Source organism: Myzus persicae, unplaced genomic scaffold (genome assembly GCF_001856785.1).
Source record: "Myzus persicae strain clone G006 unplaced genomic scaffold, MPER_G0061.0, whole genome shotgun sequence".
NCBI classification, from domain to species: domain Eukaryota; kingdom Metazoa; phylum Arthropoda; class Insecta; order Hemiptera; family Aphididae; genus Myzus; species Myzus persicae.
In genome coordinates this window covers 77,854-102,226 of record NW_019104011.1, presented here as the reverse complement: position 1 = coordinate 102,226, position 24,373 = coordinate 77,854, and the positions used below count along the sequence as shown (strand labels likewise).

The 24,373-nt window shown below is 25.9% G+C and overlaps 2 protein-coding genes across 5 annotated transcripts; one reads left to right on the top strand and one right to left on the bottom strand.

Moving 5' to 3' along the window:
- On the bottom strand, positions 1-2,444 carry LOC111037564 (bolA-like protein 3). Of its 2 annotated transcripts, XM_022320214.1 has the most exons (5): positions 2,307-2,444; positions 2,082-2,156; positions 1,863-1,989; positions 1,035-1,123; positions 1-503 (listed from the first exon to the last, which is right to left on the bottom strand). In XM_022320214.1, exons 2-5 carry the CDS (start codon positions 2,127-2,129, stop codon positions 429-431), a joined length of 339 nt encoding a protein of 112 aa, XP_022175906.1. In that variant the 5' UTR covers positions 2,130-2,156; positions 2,307-2,444; the 3' UTR covers positions 1-428. The 2 variants fall into 2 exon arrangements, with proteins under 2 accessions (XP_022175906.1, XP_022175905.1); XM_022320213.1 differs by having other exon boundaries at positions 2,082-2,444.
- A 166-nt stretch (positions 2,445-2,610) lies between these two features.
- On the top strand, positions 2,611-23,618 carry LOC111037531 (rho guanine nucleotide exchange factor 18). Of its 3 annotated transcripts, XM_022320161.1 has the most exons (29): positions 2,611-2,756; positions 4,791-5,017; positions 5,091-5,170; positions 5,245-5,419; positions 5,484-5,628; positions 5,688-5,868; positions 5,935-6,095; positions 7,040-7,198; positions 7,319-7,497; positions 7,561-7,634; positions 7,700-7,788; positions 11,289-11,348; positions 13,635-13,685; positions 14,631-14,677; positions 15,835-15,926; positions 15,985-16,095; positions 16,160-16,477; positions 16,539-16,697; positions 16,764-16,918; positions 18,078-18,222; positions 18,306-18,564; positions 18,654-18,838; positions 18,928-19,090; positions 19,212-19,321; positions 19,398-19,591; positions 20,309-20,555; positions 20,750-21,052; positions 21,123-21,413; positions 22,173-23,618. In XM_022320161.1, exons 2-29 carry the CDS (start codon positions 4,816-4,818, stop codon positions 22,356-22,358), a joined length of 4,521 nt encoding a protein of 1,506 aa, XP_022175853.1. In that variant the 5' UTR covers positions 2,611-2,756; positions 4,791-4,815; the 3' UTR covers positions 22,359-23,618. The 3 variants fall into 3 exon arrangements, with proteins under 3 accessions (XP_022175853.1, XP_022175855.1, XP_022175854.1); XM_022320163.1 differs by lacking the exon at positions 7,040-7,198; XM_022320162.1 differs by lacking the exon at positions 11,289-11,348 and having other exon boundaries at positions 2,612-2,756; positions 22,173-23,617.
- The last annotated feature ends 755 nt before the right edge of the window (positions 23,619-24,373 follow it).

Below are 24,373 nucleotides of genomic sequence, written 5' to 3'. Positions count from 1 at the left end.
TTCCTAAAATATGTTTATTGCACAATTGACATGTATACATGTATTGAAAAAATTCTGAAGTATAGATAAGGTTATATGTTTTTTTTTTAAATTTTAAGTTTAGAGTTTTAATAAAATAATATATACCGACTTAAAAAAGAATAATTTGTCGGCTAACTGATTTTTGTTAGTGGTTTGCTTCTCCAACCAACAACCCTGAGTTATCAGCGATCAGGTGGTTCTGGAAGTGCCAATTGCATCATTCAAAAAGTGATTGTTGTCTTTTGAGACAGAGAATAGATGCTATAATAATGGTACAAAAATAATGAATATAAAACAGCTAATAGCCTCCACACATGAAGCATATCCCTAGTGAACAAAAAGTATACAACAGAAAAGTCTTTTCTATTCTATAATAACTATTTTCTTTTTATAATACATAATTAGTTCTATTTGTTATTTTCAACGGGTATTTCTGTATGTATTCTTATTCCATGCATTGACTTAATTTCATCTTTTAAAACCTGAAACAAACAAAATTAAATTTTATAATTAACTTTAAGAACACTTTTTCAAAATAGTTCAATTAAATTTATAATGTTCAAAATGTATAAGTATACTGATGTGACACAATATTGAATATATTAAATACTATAATATAACAAACTTTTCAGTTGGTGAGTAACTTGTGAGTTTTAGTATTTTTTTTTGCTATAAAAAACAAGAGTTTTTAGTAAAAAAAAATGGGGGTTTCCATAAATAAATATATATTTAAAAAATATTTTTAGGGTTATTTGAATCATAACCATATTATTGTTAATATACTTAGAGTAGTGTAGGTTTGTATTCGATCAGGCATATAAATTATAAATTGAATGGGAAACATGGGTTTGGGATTTAACACCCTAAAATATTTCCCAAAAAAATGTTATTCAACACTGTTATTTAAGATTAATTTGAAATTGAATATACTTATAAACACACCTCTTAGAACTTTTTTCTGTATACATCTCTGGTTTATAATAAATATCAATGACAATTAGGTGCATACTTACTTCGTTAATAAGTTGGTGTTGTTTTACCATACTCATTCCCTTGAATTCTGTTGTGGAAATAAATACTTCAAAAATTGCACCACAACCACCTAAAAATATTTTAAATACACGTTTATAGTTTAAATTCAAAATGTTAAGTATTATTATAAAATAATAATTAGATGTATTATAATTATGTAATTAAGGGACAGATAGTTAATGGTAAAATAGGTATTTTAAATTTTATTGTTTGGATAAAAAAAAAAAATACAAATTATTGAAAAGTGATAGTTAGTATTAATCTTCTTTGAATCTTACATACCAATTTTGTTTCGAAAAATATGTATCACAATATGACATTAATTAAAGTCATTAGAAAAAAAGATTAAAATAGAATGATATTAACAAAAGCCAAAGGAATGGTAGCTAAGATTTTCTTTTTGGGGTGTTTACACAGAGTTGGTTTAACTAGGGTCTTCCATAAGTTCATTATATTGATGCTGAGGTTTTATTTTAGATTTTGGGTCCCTATACTAATTATACAAATTTGTATTTGTAGTTAATTTCATAGATTTTTTTTCGGGGGAAGGTGGGGGGGGGGGCAAAGCCCTGCAGCTCCCTTAGATACCCACTGACATCAGCATCTTAACTATAAAAAGAGAAAATCAATAAAAATATTCCTGTGAAATTATTTTGAATAAAGTGGGTAAAAATTATATTGTGATTCTACACAAATGTTCAAAAAAATCCTATTCAAACTATAAATTGTACATTATTTAAACAATAATTCACAAAAAAGTAGTGATGCAAAATTAAAGTTTAAGATATAACGTAATGTTATATAATTACCTGAAATATCTTTGATTTTAATTTCTTTGGCTTGAGGAAATTTTTTTTGTAATGACGAATACAAAATATTTTCACCACCCTTTAAAGTTGATACATTAGGAGTATCTGCATATTTTCTTAAAGCACTCTATACAATCAAAAATATAAGCATAATTTTAAGATTGATCATTATTTATTAATCAGTGGTAAGAATAAATTAGTTATGTCTATTTGGCTTACGAAATTTGTGTTAAATAATTTTGCACTATGTCTTGTAATTTGAAACATTTTAGCAAGGTTTTTTCAAATAACAACCTATGTAGAGAATTTAACAATGGATTATTAAAAATGCATGTACCTATTTATATAAGTATTGAGACAAATATTATACAGGTAATATAATAATTAATAAACTAATGCAATGCAAAAATGTAAAAAGTGAACTTGTAAATAATATTTGATTACTTGAACGCTTAGACAAGAATATTAGGCACAGGCCACGAAGTACGGACCACGGCCACGGCCAGGATATAAAAAAAATTGTTAAGCTCAGGTAAGATAGGTAAAAAATATTCTATATTTTCTAATTTCTACCATATAATCACAAAATATATCTCAGAATAGTTGTTATCTTCTGTGATTTAAGTGATAAAAGTATTCAACAGTCATTGGTTGAACGTTATCATTGTTATCACATTTAAAACGTTGCTGACGTCTGTTTGTTAAATAATTCTATTTTTTTTCTATATCAATTTCGTTCCAATGTTCATTGTTATGAACATAAAGTATCAAAATGGCAGTCTGTCATCACGATTATTGAGTTAGAGTGTATAAAGCGTAGTTGTTTGTGTTTTGTTTTTTATCTGCGATCCGCGAAACAAGAATTAATATGTTACCTATTTGCTGAATAACAAGGTAAAATTTGTACGGCCGCTACATGTTTGTCCAGTTTATTCATTATTTAGTCTGTACAACTGATGAGTCAATGTCCTAGACCTTCCGGGGTTGACCAACACACCTATTATGTAAATGTAGGTCTTGAACTAAATTCCGATTCCTGTTCTATCGTCTGAGGAGTTAATAAATATAAGCAGATCCAGTGGATTACGGTAGCTGATCGTATGAATCTTCCTTATTTAATGTTTATAATTTGGCTATTATTTTTTGCTTTTTAAAATTCGATTGGCCTAGAATTAGTAGATATCTCAAAAAAAAAAAAAAATTACCAAGCTAAATATTGATCAAAGGATAAGGTTTTGCTTTAAAATATTATATAAAAAGTAGTTTCCTATTTTTTATTTTATCAAAATGTATTTGTACTTTTTACCTTAAATGCCAATATAGTTTTTATATTGTAGGGAGTGATCTAAATGCCATAATTATTTATTAGTTTGTATGAATCATGTTTTGGATATCAGTACTGATTAATTTTTAAGAACCCTAGTTTACTATGGTTTTACTTGCTGTCAAGTTATCAGATGTTTGAATAGGCATTTTTATTCAAAATAATGTTTTAGAAAACATGAAACAATTTTAAAACTTGATTTTCTTATCAAAGCAATCCTCTATCTAGTGACATCCAGTTGATAGATGATTTGTTCTAATTTAAGTTTAGTTATTATTATTAGGTATAATACCTACATTTGAAGAGTAATGAATAATCTTCAAACAAAAATTTGTCCTGTTTTTTAAAATTATGTATGGTAAGAGATTTTTTATGTTGTCATTACTAACCGACTTAATATAGGTAGTTATAAATACAAATTCTCTACACGCAAATAATAAAAAATACAATTGTTTTATACAATTATATGTATCTTTTATATTTATTCTTATTGTGTACTTCATTATTATTAGTTTACCCAATAGTTAATTAAATTCAGAATAACAAAATAAATAAAAACTTAAATTTTTTTTTTCACTTCTCACATATTTTTGTGTAAAATATATCAATAAGAAATTGCTCACATACATCCAACAGTCTTAACATGTTAACATATACCTATTAATATTACTAGAAATATATTTAACAGTTTATTTGTGTTCAACCAATATTAATAAGAATTTAGCTTTTAGGTTATAGGCTGTAGCTTCAATTTTAATTCATACTATTAAACTAAAATACATTATTGGCTATAAAATATGTTTATTGTTGATATTGTAATTTTATGTTTACATGATTTTGGTTACTTTATTTTCTTCAAAAACTATGTATTTAGATGATCTGTGGGTGATATTTCTAGATTTGTACTGATAAACTATGTTGGCTTATTTAAAACAATTTAAAACTTATGAAACATAGTTGTGAAATTACCCATGATAAAATAGGCATGTAGATAAAATTATGTTAGCATATTAGCTTAATAATCAATAAATTTATTTATTATAAAAATTGTTGGATATTTTTTTCCATTATAATATTGTTCAAAGTTCTGTTAAGTTTATTTATTTAAAATTCATTGCGTAAAAATTGATTTAGAAAATAACATTATTTAATTAATAGCACAGATTTTTCAATATATTACGTAATATTATTAATGGTGTAGTAAATAGAAAAAGAGTATACCGATATAAAAAAATAAGTGTTTTTTAAATAACAAAAATATTTAATATTTACTCAAGTCTAAACTATAAATAATGATGGATATAGTAAGCATTGCTGCAGATAGTCAAAACTATATTTTTTTTTCGATTATACTTCATTGATATTTTGTAAAATTCTATTTAAGTCAGTAATAATTCAGATATACTTAGGTTTAAATTAGATGCAAAATGAGCAAGTTGGTTTGTGAATTAGATTTTGAATATCTATTTCATGTATCCATGTATTATTCAGACACTACTTTGTGTATTAAGATTTTCATGATATGTTTATTTGATTTTAAAATTGCTCTCATTTTACACTTAAACTTATGTATTACTGACAGTTATGTATTAATTTGTTTATAGAATAAAGTTATTATAAAGACATGAAATGGAACATTTTGAAAGAGATGAACTGGATGATAGTGAAGAGGACACAGTAACAGATTATTCCCAGATGAATGCAGCAACAAATGATACAAATAGTATTGATTCAACTGATTTTGTGTTGAGAACAATGCCAAGCACTACTCTAGTTCCTACAATCAGTGTTACACCTCATTTAGCAGCTGGAAAAAATTATCCAGTCCTTGGTTATTATTTTAAAATTATACTATAATTCAAAATTAAATTTGTTTTTTCATTCAAATTTATTCATTTTTGCAGAGGAAAATATACAACAACTACATGAAATCCACGAGGTCATACAACAAATGCGTGATTCTGCCACGTTAGGATTGACACATGTAATTTAAATTGATACATTTTGTTTTTAGAATTAAATGTTAATATAGTAATATTTTTTTTTTAAATGTTATAGATGATAAATTTTTGTGGAATAAATAACACATTAAGTTCATCATGTCCTTCATTGAGTAAACCTCTTTGTCAGTCTGAATTAGATACTTCCAGTCTCAACTCTTCTCCTACACATACAGATTTATCTTCGACATTTGACTCAATTAGAAGACACCAAACTGGATTTGTCAAACGTAGTATGTTTTAAAATCATTATTTTATTTAAGTTCTTAGATTTATTCTATTTTTTTTTTTTTTAAGAAAACTCTTTCAACTGGTTTAATATGGCAAAACATTGTGCAGAGTCCAAAGAAAATGAAATTATTCGGAGAAGAAGTTGGGCAGCATTAGATGACTTAACAAAGAACCATATGCATAGCCTAAAAATTGTAAAACGACAAAAAAGGTATTAATGAAGTAACAATCTCTTTTTTTTTCCTCGGCTATATAAAGTATCTATTTTAGTGCAAGCTTAAGTAGTATGGAATCTGAGACAGAAGATCCATTTACAGATAGTACAGCAAATTTATTAACTTCTGACAGTACATCATTTCGTCGCCAGAAGTCGAATAAAAATGTTGGTCTAATTAGTCGCAGGTTTAGTGGAACTTCTTCTACGCACTCACTTAATGAGACTGACTACCAGGTATGAAATAAAAAATGTAATAATGTGTTTTGTTATAAGCTAATTATATCATTATATGAATAACAGAATGGTTTTAACAAAATAATCGCCAAACGAGCTGTTGAAACTTGTTTATTACAAGCCAGACTTCCTTTACAAAAATCTGTTTCTACACCATCCATTATGGGTACACGTGACATTTTAAACAAAGAAAATGTTTCAAATAATGATGTCAATAGTATTCCAATGTAAGTTTTTTAAATTATTTTTATTTATTTATTTATTTATTCATTTATTTAGTTCACATTTTTATTTTTATTTTATTTTGTAGTTTAAAAGCACCTATATGTCAGTGTTAGATGCTTTTCATTAAATTAGACATTTTATTATAATATATATTTTTTGATCACTTCCTAATATAAACTTACTAAATTTTAATTATTAAATTATATTTATACTTATGTAAATAATATTCAATCCGCTTGATAAAAATTATGATTCAATCTTAAGTAGAGTTGTGCTAGTACTCAATTGAAAACATATTATACTCTTTAAATCGAGTAAGTACTTCACCCTATTTTTGAAAAATAAATTTATAAAATATAAATATCTTGAAACCCCAATAGTTCTTTTAAAAATACCAATTAAGATAAGGTCGGTACTCAAATTTTTGAGTACGCTAGAATTTTAAATGTTTAAGCAAATAGACTATTTCAAGTATTCAACTTTAAAACTTGACTTGATATGAGAAATAAATGCTAGAATTAATTCTTTTCAAAAAGAAAAAAATTTGCATAACTTATTTTTGCTTAACCTCAGTTGTTTTTCTTTTATTATACAAATGCACAATTTGATAAAATAAAAAATGTAAATGAAAAGACTTCAAATTTATAAAAAAATAATAAACACCAACTTATCTTATTAATTTACTATAGGTTATAATTTATTTTAGTTTATTTAATACTTTGTAGTATGTATGCCTAGTAAATACTAAAAACCAATCTAATATCTTTGTTTGAAACATTTATGAATAACGAGTACCATTTCTAAATAAATGGTGTTGAAAATGTTAAGACAAAAATGATTTATATTATTAATAAAATAATAATAATTGTGAATTACTTTACACAGATTGCACGTATATCGCTTTATTTCAAATGTATAGTTATTACTATTTTTATTTTTATTAAAGTAAATACAAAAATCCTACCCACCATAGAGGTCGTCCTAGTGGTACAGAAGACAGTGAGACTGAAGAAGAAACATTGGATGTAGATAGTACAATGAAACGTTGTTATATTACCCCTTCATCTAATAACACAAATATACCCTTCTACAATTTGTTTTCTGAGTGAGTTTTTAAAAAAAAATTTATTTGCACTGCACATTTATTCATTTATTGTAGTTAATAATATGATAATTAGTTTATATTTATTCTAAATTCTTTTTTTTTTCTAAAAACGTGTTGTAGTATGTCAGAAGATCAAAATGCAAAAAGGAGAAAAAGAGGAAGTTTATTTTTTAGAAAGAAAAAGGATAAATCAAAGAAAATTCTTCATTCCTGGATGTCACCACCATACAGTAACTTTGAACAGTCTTGTGATTGGTGTGCAAAACCTTTAGAAAATAAACCAGCTTTATCATGCAAAAGTATGAATGTTTTAAAAAATTATTTTAAACCTAAGTTAATATTAATCTTAAATTAATGTCTAGGTTGTTTGATTACGGTTCACCAAAATTCATGTAAAGATCAAGTTTCTGAATGTGTTAAACAAAAATATGGAAAGGTTGGTATTTTCTTAAAAATTATATTTATACTTATTTTGATTACATATTTTAATAATTTTGATAGAGTAATTTGAGATTTTCATCATCCTCATTCCAACAAAGGTTTTATGGAAAACGCCAAAATAATACTAATCAGTCTTCGTCTCCCAACAGGTAAATCCATTATGAACTTATTTAATTTTAAAAATCACATTATCATTACCAACATTAAAATGCTGTTTCTTACTAAAAATAATATTTAATTTTAATAATAAAATCAAAAATTCATAGGATAGTGATAGAATATAATTTAGCATGTAATATATTTAAATAATACTTGTTGAATCATCAATTTAAAGCTTTATCGACTATCGTTAATACTATTATTATTGAGTACCTATTGTTTTATTGATAATTATTATTTATTTTTATTGGTATTGATAATTTTTTAAAATTATTTTAAATGAATTCTCTTTTAATTGGTGGTTTTGGTAATTTTGACTGAGGTGGTAAATGAATGACTTTCTGTTAGGAAAACTACTAGATTATTTTCTATCTATAGTATATATCTGAAAAATTTAATGCAAAATGCCAAAAATTTAAAAACTGCAATGACTATAATATATATTAATTTGCGATGAGTTTAACGAGTAACATGCTACACATTTTTATAATAAAATGATTTGTAAGTTTTTAACGTAATTTTTCTGTTGTACATTTTTTTTGAGCTTCCTTTTAGTTAAATTAGAAATATTCATCGTGTTACAGAAATATACTTTTTTATAGCAAAATATTCATGCGAAACGATAAATCTATGTCGTTTATCTAATACAGTAACTATATAATAACTAGGGCTCAGAATTCGTATATATTAATAGAACCAAAGTATGTATTTATACAACAAAACTAAATACATGACAAAAAAGTTTAAAATATGTACCTATTACCCATCAAAAAAAAAAAAAAAAATAATAATAATAGTGAATAATATAAATAAAATACAAAAAAAAATGACAATTTATCTTAGTATCTTGATTGCAATTTTTACAAAACATGCATTTTTAAATTTTTCAAATTCAAAGAACCTTTGATTCTGTTGTAAAATTACTTTATATCATATTTATACATATAGTCATGTCAAAAATACATCTGGTTGACACCGTTAAACTGCTTAAAATTCTAAACAAGTTGTAAACTATTAAGTTTTAGCTTACTTATGATAAGCTTTCAATCACTGTGAATATTGAAGAAAACATGTTAAAACAGTAAAATTGTCTAAATATGTTTGAAAAAAAATGAATAATTGTGAAATATGAGAAAACATTGCGTGCATGACAAAATATTTAGTAACTTTTAAAATCAAATATAGCTCATTTTATCAAAAATCTTGTGAAACAAATTTATCATTTGCCGAAATTAGTTGATCATGTCATACTAAAAATATGTATTTAGTATTTACATAAAATTCCGAGCCCTAATAATAACATTCAATTCACAATTGAGTATAGTCACTATAAAGCAAAAGATTATCATAACTAGAAAAAAAAACAAAACAGAATTTCTAACATTCTCAATTTAGAAGATAGATAGTATTAAGTGTCTATGTGTATCACATAATAATATGTCAGCTTATATACCCATCATGTCATATCAATATTCAAAAATTGACAGCTTGTAGTCTATACTTACATTTTTTCAAGATTAACGTCAATAATTGTGCAGAAAAATCCAAAAACAATATCATAAAATATGTTTTATGAAATTAATAAATATATAATATTAACTGTTTATTACAACGTATTAGTTGTGGTAGTGCCTAAATTACCTCACCATCAATACCGGCACTAAATTTAATATTATTTATTTTTTGGAAATTAATACATTTAATGTTAAACAACCTCTTATTAATTAGTACATTAGAACGCTGATTATCTGAACATCAATCTACCGGACGTCCAACTATTCAGACAAGCACAAAAAAATGGGGGTCTTCATACTCTTATTTTGTCATTCCACTTAATCATAGATTAGATGTTCACTGTTTTATTATGTTTATAGTACAAAAAAAAAATAGTCCATACTATTTTAACTGAACATTGATTATTTGCTACCTCCATTCCCCGCAGCTTCGGTATTTCGGCATGTATTGTGTGTGTATAAATAATTGTTGTCAATTATTCGGATATTTACGTATCTGGGCCATCCTTGACATCAATTAGTTTAGATAGTCAGCATTCTACTGTAGCATAGTTTTAGCTTTTATATTTAGGAATGAATGATTATTCTCATATCTATACAGTTGTAAAGAAAATACCCTATATAACTTGACAATGCAGTATGCACCGTAATTTTTCAACTACCCTAACTAGAAAATTTTACTTTTTATACTATAAAATAACATTTTTAAAGTATGACATATTTTTCAATGTAACAAAGGTAATTAGAAAAGTATTTTAGTACAGGTTTTTTTTTTCTGTTTCAATTAAATATAATTATATTTTGCTTTTTGGTCCCGAATTCCTGTGGCATACTAAAAGGGGTACCAAATAGGAGTTGTGCCATATTATAAATTAATAGACTGTAGAGTAGAGTAAATGACGGTATTTTTGGAATTTGGTAAAAAAAAATGTATAGCATAACTGTTTACCACATGGATAAATACTGGAAGATTGATACCCGTGAAGTGTACTAAAATCCATATCAAGGAGATCGAAACATAGATAATATATATCTGACCCTGTTTTGGCCACCATCATAGATCTCCTGAGTATTTAAAGTAGCTATCAAATATTTTCAATGATAATTTTATGTGTACATTTGATAAAAAAAATCACTTTCATTAATATAAAAATTGATTATTAATATTAATATTTTTAATTTAATCTAAACTATATAATAAATACATACAATTTGGCACTACAACTTTCCCTACCTTAATTTAAAATTGTAGACTCGAATAAAACCTAATCAAATGTTTAAATGTATCTTATAATTACATATTGAAAGTGTAATAATTATTACCTTAATTTGGATTTTAACACTTCAACCAGATGCATACAAATATCATTAAAAATGTATCTGAACCAATTAAATGTATATTTTTGAATTTGAGAGATATTCAATTCATTTATGTTTGATATAATATTATTATTATTTTTTTATTGAGTTAAAGTTTTGACATCTATGGTCATTAGCCTGAAGGTTATTGATAGGTTTTTAACTGTGGGGGAGGTTATGGTTGGTTAGAATATGTGTGTGTGTGGCGAGGATTTGTCTCTGAAACCCTGGTGGTGGTCACTCATTTGGGAACTAGTGACACAATACTGATGTTTGACCTCAGAACACGTTTTGTGACTGAGGACAATCACTGGGCCACACCAGGCCACAATATTATGAATAATATTCTTGTGTTTGCATGGCTTTAAATTTATATAACATCAAATATTAACATTTGAAACACATTTTTATTATTTTCATTCATTGTATTTTAACCCATATTTTATATTTAGAATGATTGTAGAGGCTAAATATTTTGTATTGGTTTTAAAATAAAATTTGAATTATAGAACATGTAAATTTGTATATATTGTAGATATAATAACTTTAATAATTGAAAAAAAATATTCCTCAATTATTTTTGTGTGCATAAATTTTTTTCGCCTATCCGTTCTCAGGAAATTTATGGTGCAGTTTTACTCGCCTTGGAAAGTGGTAGCAACCAAATTAGGTGTGAAGTAAGTTTCCCCCACAACACAATTTAGTGATCTACTTTTATTGCAACCCCTTTTTTTATGTGCATTTTGAATAATTCTTTTGGCTCTATGTTATTGTGAATTAAATTGTTTTGTTTGATTTTTACTTGAAATAAATATTAATCATAATAACATTTTTGTTTTATTTCATAAATAAACCTAAATAGTAAACAATTCTGATATTGTACAAAATACAAAATTTAAATTTTGAACCATTTAGTATTTTGTTGTAAACTAGATATGGCCAAAGATAGATTGAGGTTGAACTAAAGTTGATAATACATTTCCTACTAATAATATTTTACAGTATTGTATACATATATACATTATGTACATATTTTTTACTAACTTGTATATATAGTTATATAAGCATACAAAAATTAAATTTTTTGGATAATTATACACATTTAACCTTAGAATATTTCTAATGAAAACTGAAAAATAAAATTCTAGAATTACTTTGTTCTAATCACCCTAGACATATTTTTGTTATATGTATAAAATGTTGTATACTTTATAGCAGGGGTCACCAATTAATACTTTCCGTGGGCCACATTAAAAATTCTGAAAATTCTCGGGGGCCATAAAATTGCAAAGTACATAATATTTATTACAATATGCCGATTGGGCCGAAACTAATGCACAAAGATATGAAATTATCGGCTTCTTTTCTCCTTGTCTGCGGGCCGGTTAAAATTCATCCACGGGCCGGATGTGGCCCGCGGGCCGCCATTTGGTGATCCCTGCTTTATAGTATATTTAGACGTGTGTATTGTATTTTTATGTTTAAAGACTAAATATTTTAAAATGCATCCAAGAATAGTTCTAATTTTTTTTTAAGAATTAATCGTTTTATTTTTCTTAAACCTATTGATTTGATGCTATTGTTTAAACAATTTGTTAATTACCTATAGTACTTTTCATTTATAATTGGCATATATGAATTAAATTATTTAATATTCATGAACTGTATAACAAATGATAAATAAATTAAAATTTTCTTCAACTAATAAAGTTAATTAATACGTATGTGTTAACTTTCAACATCTAAATATTTTTACAGTGATTTAAAAACATAATACTTACAAAATATTTCAATTCATCATTCTACCAAGGTTATTGTATTTTATTTCTACTACTTCAAAAAAATAATGATAAGAAACCTTTTATGCATGTGTATTTTAGCAACAGCTTTTTGTAGATCATATATGTGGTGTTTGTATGCATCAACTTAAAATAAATGACTATTAAATTCTCAAAAAGAGTCCAAGCAATGTAAATATTAGTTAAAAAAGCAGTAAATAATTGTATCTGTTACTTATCATGATTAACTGTTATTTTTTCTAAAAATGATTCTTAGCCTTATTTTCATTTAATGGATTATAGTAATATGATTATATTTTTTTGTTTATTATTTTATTTCATCATGTAACCATCTAAAAGCTGTTAAACAAGAAACATAAATTGGGTATTGGTTCCATTCGTTTTAGGGTTAGATTAAAGTAAATACATTTCTTAAAATGATTCAAGTGAAATTCTATTTACAATAGTTTTTAGATCATGAAAAATCCTAATTATATGCTTAATGTATAATTAATAATGTTAAAGTAAAATATTATTGTATATTAAGTACGTACCAAATAAGTATAATTTTTTAACCAAACTTTTTTCATATGAGAAATCTCATAAAATTGAAAAAAAAACATTTTTAAAAAAAATTTTAATTTCCTCTGCTCAGAATCTAAATTTTATAATACATAGTGTAATTTTAATCTCTTTTTAGAATTTCTCAAATAATTTTAAAATTTGTGATTAACAAATCAATAATAAGTTAATTTCATGAAGTTATTTAAGTTGGTGCAGCTCATGATAATTTTTATTGCTATTTCTACATTTAACATAGTATAGAGTAGGTCATTTAAGATTTTCTTAATTAAAATCCATTCCCTTTTGAATTTGTCTAGTGTATATATTAATTGTTAGAAATAATAACTATTATATTTCATTTGTGTATGGCGTATGCATTAATTTTTATTTTATTATGCGTTTTTACATATGGTAAATAATTATGTATTTAATATTTATTTATTTACATACATACATACATATATATATATTATATTTATTAAAATTTATTTTAGTAGTATTTATCGTAACATGTATAACCTGTGTGTAGTTACTCATCCTTTTCATATGGAATTTTCAATTTTCTATATTAAATACAATTTGTGTAGATTTTTAACTGATTTAAATTGTATTTAATTTTAGCCATCCAGAAGACAAAGATGATGCTAATAGTCGTTCACAAGATGGTGTAGTGTAAGTAAATACAAAATTTATTATAGATGCTAAATATAAATCTAATTTTTGAATAAAAAATAATTTATGTGTATGTAGCAAATAATATATAATATATAATATATTATATAATGTTGAAAGTTACTTATCAACAAAATATTTATTCATTAATGTTAGGGACACTATACTCTATCCAGCAACTGAACACACTGCAGTTCTTAAAGATTGGTTCTCTGCATATCCCCTCACGACATTCTGTTATAGTGGAAACAATCTCAATGGCAGGATGTCTCATGGGGATGCTGAGAGTTGTTCTCTCACTGGACAGAGTATAGGTTATGTATTATTTATTATAGTCTACATAAATAATTCCATTATATTTTAAAAATAATATGAAATAAATGTTACTCAAGAGGATGCTACCCACGTGTTTGTTGTCTCCTTCTTACCAACTTACGACATAGCAAATTTTGGTTCACTAGTTTGAATAGTGTGCCGTTAGTTTTGATATTAGAGTGAATTTCAGTTTAAACAAATTTTTAGGTAAGAAAATTATCTATGCTTAAACGTCGGAAAGTATGTGAAATAACACAAATCAAAAATTCTCATATCTTGCTTGAAAATTAAAATAACCAAAAATCTGACAACGCTTAAGCATAGATAATGTTCTTACTTAAAACTTTCATAATAGGTCAATTCACTCTAATATTATCAAAACTAACAGCAAACTATACAATTAAAGAAACTCCTTTAGCTTTGTTGTATTATTCTAAATTTCATTAAATAATATACAGAGACATAACACAACTATAAGAGGTGTGACATTAACACAATATTATGTCGCACATTATATTGGTACTTATGACATACTCATAAGACTCCTATACTATATATTTACCTTTGTTTTGTTGTAATAATGTGAATTCCTTATATATTTCTATTTCTTAACAATTTTTTTTTTATTAGGTACTCGGATGAAGTTTCCTTGGTTCAATTTGAATTTTTAAATGAAAGTAAGCACCTACAAATAGTATAATCTATGCAAATACCATACAAATTAAAAATACCAGTAATAATTGTGATTAAACCCAATATCCTAAATACATACATCTATAAAAATAAATATATTTAGTATTGAAACCTGCTTTTAAAAAAAATATTAAATTAAACATACTTCATACCCAAAATTAATTTTGGTAATGATTAAAAATGAAACACTTTTTGTGAACTTCTTAATATTTTGTAAAAATTCTGATGATTGGGGAAAATAGAAATTATAATCTATATTTCATTCACTAATCATATTTATATTATAAATTATTGATTGACACTGAATATGTTAGAAAAAATTTTGATTTCCAGGAAAATGATAAATTGAATCTATATTGTATGCACCAATCATTTGTTTAATAAATTTTAAAAAACACTTAAGAGGACGTGATACCCGCATGTGTTGTCTCTGTCTTACAAGTGCGTAACATAGCAAATTTTACACTCTGCAGAACACTTGTAGCTCCGTTAGTTTAAAAATTAGTGCGAATTGACCTCTTATAAAATCTGAAGGTAAGATTATTATCTAGGCAACCTCATAGGTTTTTTATTATATTTTAATTTTAACGCTAGTGATGAGTATTTTAAAATTGTAAATTTTTAATACATCTTAAAATACTTATAACTCGAGTTAAAATAATAATATAATAAAAAGCCTATGAGGTTGCCTAGATAATAATCTTACCTTTAGATTTTATAAGAGGTCAATTCATTTAAATTTTTAAATTAACGGAGCTACACGTGTTCTGCTGAGTGTACAATTTGCTATGTTACGCACTTGTAAGACGAAGACAACTCATGCGGGTATCACGTCCTCTTAATACTTAAATTCCATATTTGGAAGTCAGCACCTGAAGTATTTGGTAGGATATTATGTGACTTACACACTAGGTGATTTATGGTGTGCATCCCTAACTCCAAAAATGTGACAATTAATTGCATATAATAAAATACATTTCAATTTGGCTAAAATGGCCTTAGTGTGTGAGTCACTTAAATACCAGTTTTCAATACTGAAATAAAAGCCAAGAACTTAAAATCCAATTTCAATTATTCTGGTTCCAAGTCCTATTTAATAATTTGTAGTTTTTGATATTTTTATTTGTTTTTTGTTGAAAAGATCATATAACTGCTCACGATTTAGAAACTGATCCTGCACTGGGACTGCATGAAGAACAACCTGATTCATGGACACCAACTGTTACCAAAGAAGTAATTATACATTTTGTAGAACTTTTTTTATAATAATATTAATGATTTTGCCGTATAGGTTGTGAAAAGTTTGAAGGATAATAATAAAGAAATAAAACGCCAAGAACATATTTATGAATTTATATTAACTGAAAAACATCATTGCCTTACTTTAAGAGTCATGCAGAAAGTAATTAGATACAGATTATTTTGTTGTAATATGTTTCAATATTTAATCAATCTGTTTGTTATAGGTATTTGTTGATGGTTTACAAAAACATTTCCAACTTGGCGATAAAGTTTATCGTATGTTCCCTAGATTAGCTGAACTTACTGAAATTCACATTGAATTTTTGAAACGTTTGAAAGCAAAACAACGTTCAGCTGCTGAAAATAACAATGGTATTGTAGATTCCATCGCAGATTTACTATTAGATCAATTTTCAAACATAAATGCTCAACGTTTAATGAGCGCTTATGGAGAATTCTGCTCAAGACATAGGGATGCATTGGAAGTTTATAAAGTTTTAGAAAAAGATCCAGCATTTTTTAATTTTATTAAGCACTGTCAGGTAATTTTAAAAACGCATGATACTGATAACTGCTGGTCTACAATTTGATTATTTGTTATAGGCCAATCCTTTGTTGAAAAAAAAAGGTATTCCTGAGTGTGTATTGTTTGTCACTCAAAGACTAACTAAGTATCCATTACTCATTGAACCTCTTATAAAAACTTCAAAAGACAACAAAATCGAAAGTGAAAAACTTAATAGGGCATTATTTATGGTTAAAGTAAGTTAAATGTTTATATAGATATTAGTCAAATTAATTGATTTCATAAATGGTGTATATATCTAGAATATATTGGTGGAAGTAGACTCCCAAGTAGCTGAAAAAGAAAAAGAAGATAGAAAACTTGAAATATATAATCGGCTGGATGCTAAGTCTTATACTAATTTTAGAGGAGATAAATTTACAAAATCTGCTTTATTGTCTGAGAATAGAAGACTGAGGTGAGTCTTATTACAAAATATTTTTATTGTTTTATGATCAAATTAAGAAATACATTTCATAGAAATTTTTTATTTTACTTAATTATTAAACCACATTATACAATTTTAATTATCATGATTGGAATTTCCATTTTGATTTATCAATAAGTACACTTTTAATCAAAAATGGCTTAAACATTTTCTTTTCATTTAAATTTTGAAAAACAAAACCTTTCCTCTTAAATTAAATGTCTGGTTTTGTTTTTAACTCAGAATAGACTGAGAAAATTACGAGTTATACGATGACGGGTAATTGACTCATAAAATAATTTTCAAACAATTTCTTAGAGAACCTTGGTGGATAATTTAATTACAGAGAAAATGGAAAGACCATTCTCCAATTTAAATTTGTTTTCAAGAAAATTCTATTAAGCTGTAAAGTAATAAAAATAAAAACTAGATTTTTATTTCTTAGTGACCATTTTTTTTAAAAAAAAGGTAAAAAGATAGTCATCACACTTTATTTCAATATCAGTCCTATTTTTATTTTTATTTTATACAAGCGTGAAAGTTATATTAGGATTAATGATAATGAATGAAGACAAACCATATGATGTTCATAAAATTGGTCTTCTGTAGATGTTTTAGATTAGTGTAAAAGAGATATTAATTACTATAATCTATTCACATTAAAGACATGCATGGTTATTATTATTTGGCTATGCAACTCCTGTCTGTTGTACCTATCAAGTCTACCTTTTGTAGACCCTCTCTGATTGCAAGTTGGCTGATATTTTTTAAAGTGAATAGAGTATTATATATCAACTTGGGTTAATATTAAACAAAATTGTTAATTTTCTCAAGTATCATAGTATTTGCACATTTTATCAAATAAAAAATTTCATGTACTTAATACATATTGTAATAATTTTAGATATTGAATCTTTTAAATCAAATTTACCCATTTAATTGGAATAATAACATTTGTTATGCAATTAATAAGTTTTTGATGAATCATAGTTTAACAAAATCATGTACTGACAACCACTTCAAGTACCTATATTAAAAAAAAAAATAATAAACCTCAAAAATGTTTGTTAATTATGTTTTTGTTATAAAATTGTTAAGTAAATATATAATATGTAATATACATGTTATTAAATGAATATATTTTTTTTAGATTTGAAGGGACAGCCTGGATTAAATATTCAAAAATACAAGTGATGGTTAATGTTATTGTTATGACCGATGTATTGTTTTTTATACTTGAAAATACAAGCAATCCAACTAACAAGTATACTTTTTTTACGCCTGAAAGCACTAAAGTAATTTTTTGGTTAATAAGTTAAAAATGTATATAATACATCATGTTATTTTTAGTTGAAAATATGTTTGTTTTGTTTTACAGGATTTAAAACCTACTGGAGTGGTATCGTTGCAAAAACTCCTAGTCAGAGTAAAAGCAGCTGATCCTAAAATTATTTATTTAGTATCATCTAATCCATATGCACTGTTTGAACTCAAAGTGCATGTACCTAAACACCTAGACGTATGGATCAACTCCATTCAATCAGCTGTGAAAGAATGTCCCGAAGAAGAAGACTTCAGTTTTGAAGAAAGTCAAAGGCAATTAGAAACTAAGAAAAACAATATAAGAGAAATTGTTGGTATGTATCATCTTGTTATTGAATATTTAAATTACATTTTAGAGTTTTATTGTGTTTTTTTCATACATTAATGTGTACAAATTGTTTAGGAGTTTTGAGGCAAAAAGATAAGGAACAAGCTCAAATTTTAGAAGAAAAAATGGGTTTACAGTTAAAGCTTTTAGCATCTGCCGGAGTAGAAAATTTACCAATTGAAACTCCATCATATTGTCATTTGGTTACAGAGCATCAAGATTCTGAAAAGATACGAAAAGAAGTAATGAATGCTATACAGGTAAATTAAATATTATTTGTATTGTTATTTATGGTTTTTTGTTAATGTTAACATTAAAATTGCATGTTAATGTTTTTTTATGTTTTCAGAAAGTCAATGAACTTGCTTGTTCATTGTATGCTTCCGGTACAAATTTATCTCGTAGTGCAAGTTCTGTAGGGGAACATCAAAGTGTAACATATGTTTCACCAACATTACCTAAAAGAGCTGAAACATTTGGTGGATTCGATAATTCATTATCATCACCAAAAAGTAATTACAGACACAACGCACACTTATTTATTAATTATTATGTATCAGGTTTAGAATATAAGCTTTATATTCCTAGACAACTTCTATTATTCATTTATTTATTATATTAATTTATAATTAGATGCTTTAAGAAAATTACCAAAAGTTGTGGATGGTAATGAAAATAGTGTGGAATCTGGCAATTCTAGTCCAATGGGTACTCCAAGTTCCATTCGTAAAGATTCAAAATTGGTAAAAATAGATTTAAAATTAAAATAATGATTGTCACAATTAATATTTATTTATATATATATATATATTAATATAGAGAGATGGCAATCTTACCTGGAAAGAAAATTGTAGTACAAGCTCATCTCAAAGTGCCACTACAATACAATCATCCAGCGAGTTCCCAACATTATTAGCACTAGGAAAAGAACAACAAGCTACAGCAATGGAATTAACACATCATATTTATACTTTATCTTCCATTATTTCACAACAAATGACTAGTATTGATAGGTAATTATTACAATTGTATTTATAAATATTTATGTTAAAACAGATTTTCTTTTAAAAAATGCTCATAAAAAATTATTGTGGATTTATGTTCAACTTTTTTTTTAATTTCTCCTAACAATAACTTATGGTGAATGTTGTATTACAACTTCAAATTTTTTGACCGAGAAATTTGCTTATGCCTATAAATAGCTCAAAAAGATTATATGATGTATGAAACTGCCAATATAAATTTTCAGGGAAAATTGTATGAATCTACTGTTGTTGTTTTTAGACTCGCACTAAAGAATGAAATTAATTTTTTCAAAAACTGGTTTTGTCTAGACATCTTAGTTTTTCCTTAATTTTTTGTTTGTTTTACTTAACGCTTTACTTAACTAACTATTGAGAATTTTTTTATTTTGACCCTCTAAAATACTAACAAGGTTCACTTTCCTACCATAAAAGATGCTGTTGAAGAAAATCAAAGCATTTTTACTTTCCCAAAACATGATGACAGACACAAAAAAAACACATTTTAAAATCAACTTCATTGCTCCTCTTAGAATCTAAAATGAAAAAATCAGTACAACATATCCATATAGGTAGTATGTTGAATTTCTTCTAAATTTTAGATTTTTTCAATACCTGGTTTACTATTATTATTTTTACGGGATGTAAAAGTGAAAATTGTAGATTGTAGTACATCAATAATAACTGGTTGAAAAAAATGTTTTATAGTCTTCAAGCTGAGTTAGCTGCTTACAAGTCTCAGAATCTTCTGGAAGGCCCAGCATTAAACAGTTCAAACATGAGTTCTAGTGCCTACTTAAAATATAAAAGGCCAGTTTATAGTCATAATCATCAATTGGAGGAACTACGCAATCTACAAGATAAGTTAACACACGAGAAAGAGTCGTGGATAAGAGAACGAGATTCTGAGATGAAGGATTTGGAAGAAAAAAGAGAAGAGTTCCTCAGATTACAGGTTAGTTTTAAAATGTAATATTTTAGTTATTATAATGTGTGTACACTCTTTAATCAATAATGATCTATAATATTACTTTTTAGCAATGAACTAATTTCTATTTAAATCTAAAAAGCAATAATTGTATATTAGGTAGTTAATTTCCTGAAATTTGAATAATGCTCATAATTAATTATAATTTCAATTGTTTTTAGGAACAAGTACGATTAGAACAAAATGATGTAACTCAGCAACGAGAGCAGCTTTACCTTAAATTACAAATGTTAACCAATCAAGGTATTATTGTATCACCTAATATGCAGCCACCACCTGTGTCACCAAATCAACAGTCACAAAATCAATCTCCCTCTGATGGAGTAGCTCAACCGTTGTCTCATTCAGAATCTGTGCGTAGTAAAAGAACTGAATCTATGAAATGGAAACAGCATACTCCACCTTCAGCCACTTCTTCATCCACATTACCTATTAACCTGATTAGTGCCACTAACCAACAAAAGGTAAAAATATATTTATGATGAAAAATTAGGTAAAATTCTTATGTAATCTATTTTTTATAACTGTGTTTAGGTAGCCTCCAAAGTTCATATAAAACAAAAATTACCATTTAAATTAGCTAGCAAATTGGGTAACAATAATTCGAGTTCTACATCTGACACTACACCCAATACCATAACTTCGCCTTCTTCCCAATCAGCATATGCTTTTCAACAACTTTTACCATTAAAGTTGAGCGAGAGTGCCAAAAATCCAATGAACCCTGTTCAGGGCAGTTCTGTTGAAATACTTTCACCATCAAGTCAACAAGGTCCTAGTCATTCACGTACAGGATCTAGTCCAGCAATGATGCAAAGTGCTCAGGTATTAAGAATATTATACTTGCAGAAGAATATGATGTATATTATAAATTATTATTTAAAGTTGTACCATGTATAATGTCCATCCATTATTGCCATTTAAATTTGACATTTAATTTCATATGAATATCATAAAATCCTTTATGTTGACAAAAATGTTAAATTATGTTGGAGAATGTCATATTTGTGTGTTAGGTTTGTCGTATTATATACGTATACATACCAAATTTACATTTAGCAGAACCAATTTTGTGTTGTTTGGTTTTACTATAAGGATGAATTGACCTATTATAAAACTTAAAGGTAAGACAGTTAATTATTCACATTGGTTTATACAAATATTTTTATTTTTAAGCGAGTTATGCATTTATGTGTGTGTAAAATATTGCAATTTTAAAATGCTCATAACTCGCTTGAATATTAAAATTTATAATATCAAAGCTAACAACACAAAATTGGTACTGATGAACATAAATTTGTTTTGCTGTACATTTATAAGCAGAGGAAAACACATGCGGGTATGGCATTCTCTTAATATACAAAAAAATAATTTGTAGTTGTGTAATGAATCGTAATGAATATTAAAAATATGAAATTAAACACTGAGTAGATAGACTGTTAAAAACTCACTCGTTTTTTTAATTTAAAATTTGAATACTTGAATTTCTTAATGCAATGTCACAATATTAGTATGGTTTTATAATTGATACTTATCTTAGTAACATTGTGTCTATTACATTTATTTTTCATTTTAAATATTTAGATAGTGGAAGGAAAACAATCGGGCAACAAAGCTGGCAGAACAAATACTTATCCGAAATTACCTGAAAAATTTCGCATTCGTAGTCCAGAGTCAAAACAGTCTAAAACACAGACTACACAAAACAGTGGCAGCATCAATAACACCAATGCTTCCTCTACCACCGAAGAAGAAGTGATATTCTTCTGATTGTCATATTATTCTACATCTTTAACATTTTCATTACTAGTGGATCTCTTTGTTTATATTGAATAGGACAAACTACTATGGACATTCTTAGACAATAATTGTGTTAATACTATATATCATTCTCCAAATATTATATATTTTCCATTCCACTATTTAACTTATAAGTTTTTTAGGATCATAAAATGTCTTTCGCAATTTTCCCTGTAATCTATTTCATAATGGTATTAAATATTAGTAGAATTGAAAGTCCCAATGAATTTTTTTTTATATTATATATTTTTGTCATTGGTGTTCCGTTGTTAAAACATGTCTTTCCTATTGCATTTGTTTTTTTTTTCAAAATGTTTATTCATTTTTTCATTGTGATTTTTTTTCTAAAATTATTTATTTTATTTCTTGTAGCTATCTATTTGAAATCCTTAAATTTAAGGCTAGTGGTAATGTTCGAGCTTTAACATGTGTTATTTTTTTATACATTTTGTTTTATATTTCTACTTCTATTTATATACTATTATTATTACTATAATTTTTTTGGGGGGAAAGTCCTTTGAGGTGGCCTAAGCAATAATTGATGATTAAGACTTTCAAACTTCGCCTATATGTTGCCTAACATAACTAGGGCTGTGATGCACCTTTATTTTGTGGTTAAATTTATATAGTATTTTTTTATTAAAAATATTTCATTAGCAATAATCGATGATAACAGTTACTTGAGTGATGACAAACCAATACAATGTAATAGACAAATACTATCTTAACTTGTAGATTTTTTTTTAATTTTGCTAAGATTCGCATGTTTTATCATCACTTAAGAAACTGTACTAACAATGTGTCTTATATGCAATACTTATTTTTCAATGTGATTAATTATAAAATATTGTTTTGATAACTTTTATATAATAATTATTTTAATATTATATTACATATTATTATGGTTCGAAAAGATATGTAGGTACTTAAATTTATATGACTTATATTTTGTAAATATCACCAAAGCTTCAAGCTTATTTGAACCATTCTTAATAAAAGAATATTTTTTATTTTTATCCTTTGTTTAACCATAATTTTGTTGATGACACCAGTGCACGGTTATTATTATTATTTTTTTAACCGGTTTCATTTACTTTTTACTGTGTTTAAATCGTGTTAAGCCTAGTTTCACAGTATTATATAACTTGTATGACCAAAACTATGTTTTTTTTTTGTTACTCCTAGATTTTTGAATCTTTTATTTGTTATTATTATTACAATTATTTTTTTTATTTTTGTAATAATACCTATATCAATCTTCTTGGTTTATTAATAGTTATTTTTAATACGTTTTTACAAGCTCATTGTATTTTGTATGATGATACACCTACCTTATGTATTTATAATAATATAATTATTATCATCATTATTTTTATTATTATTATTGTATTGTATTACAGGTTATAATTTATTATATATTTATATAATATATACACTCATATTTATAAATGAATATAAAAGAAAATATATATTGAACTTTTAACTTGTGTTGTTTTTTTAATATTGTGTCATCATAGAGTTTAGTCTTTTATTTTCATAAAAGCCATACATTTATTTTTGGTTCAGATGATTTAACATGATGTATAAAAAAACTTTTGGTGTACCTATATGGCTATATGATATTGATTAATTTCATTAAATAAATTTAAGTTAAGTATTATTTTGGTAACTTGAGACTAGAGCCAAGATTTAAATGCCTCATAAATTATCAAAAAATGCTATAAAAACTACACAAGGATATGATTGTTTTAACTTTTGGCATTTTTAACTCATCTTGATCATAACAAAACTAACAACAATACAAAAACAAAATACCAAACTTAGGACTCACAATAAATAATCCGTAAGTATACTGGAAATCATCGTAATTGCGTTGTACCTACAAATGACCAGATGTTAATGTGTTTGATTCTAGTTAGTCAACCATATCTGATAATCACTGTATACAAATCTAGACATCACCGTATAGTAGCCAGTTGCTTGTA

Bases quoted from the DNA above. Each gene is read 5' to 3' on its own strand.
- LOC111037564 (XM_022320213.1), bottom strand. From the start codon at position 2,129: ATGTTTCAAATTACAAGACATAGTGCAAAATTATTTAACACAAATTTC. The intron at 1,990-2,081 runs GTAAGCCAAATA...TTGATTGTATAG, and splicing joins AATTATTTAACACAAATTTC to AGTGCTTTAAGAAAATATGC. The intron at 504-1,034 runs GTAAGTATGCAC...TGTTTGTTTCAG, and splicing joins AACACCAACTTATTAACGAA to GTTTTAAAAGATGAAATTAA.
- LOC111037531 (XM_022320161.1), top strand. From the start codon at position 4,816: ATGGAACATTTTGAAAGAGATGAACTGGATGATAGTGAAGAGGACACA. The intron at 20,556-20,749 runs GTTAGTTTTAAA...AATTGTTTTTAG, and splicing joins AAGAGTTCCTCAGATTACAG to GAACAAGTACGATTAGAACA. The intron at 21,053-21,122 runs GTAAAAATATAT...AACTGTGTTTAG, and splicing joins GTGCCACTAACCAACAAAAG to GTAGCCTCCAAAGTTCATAT.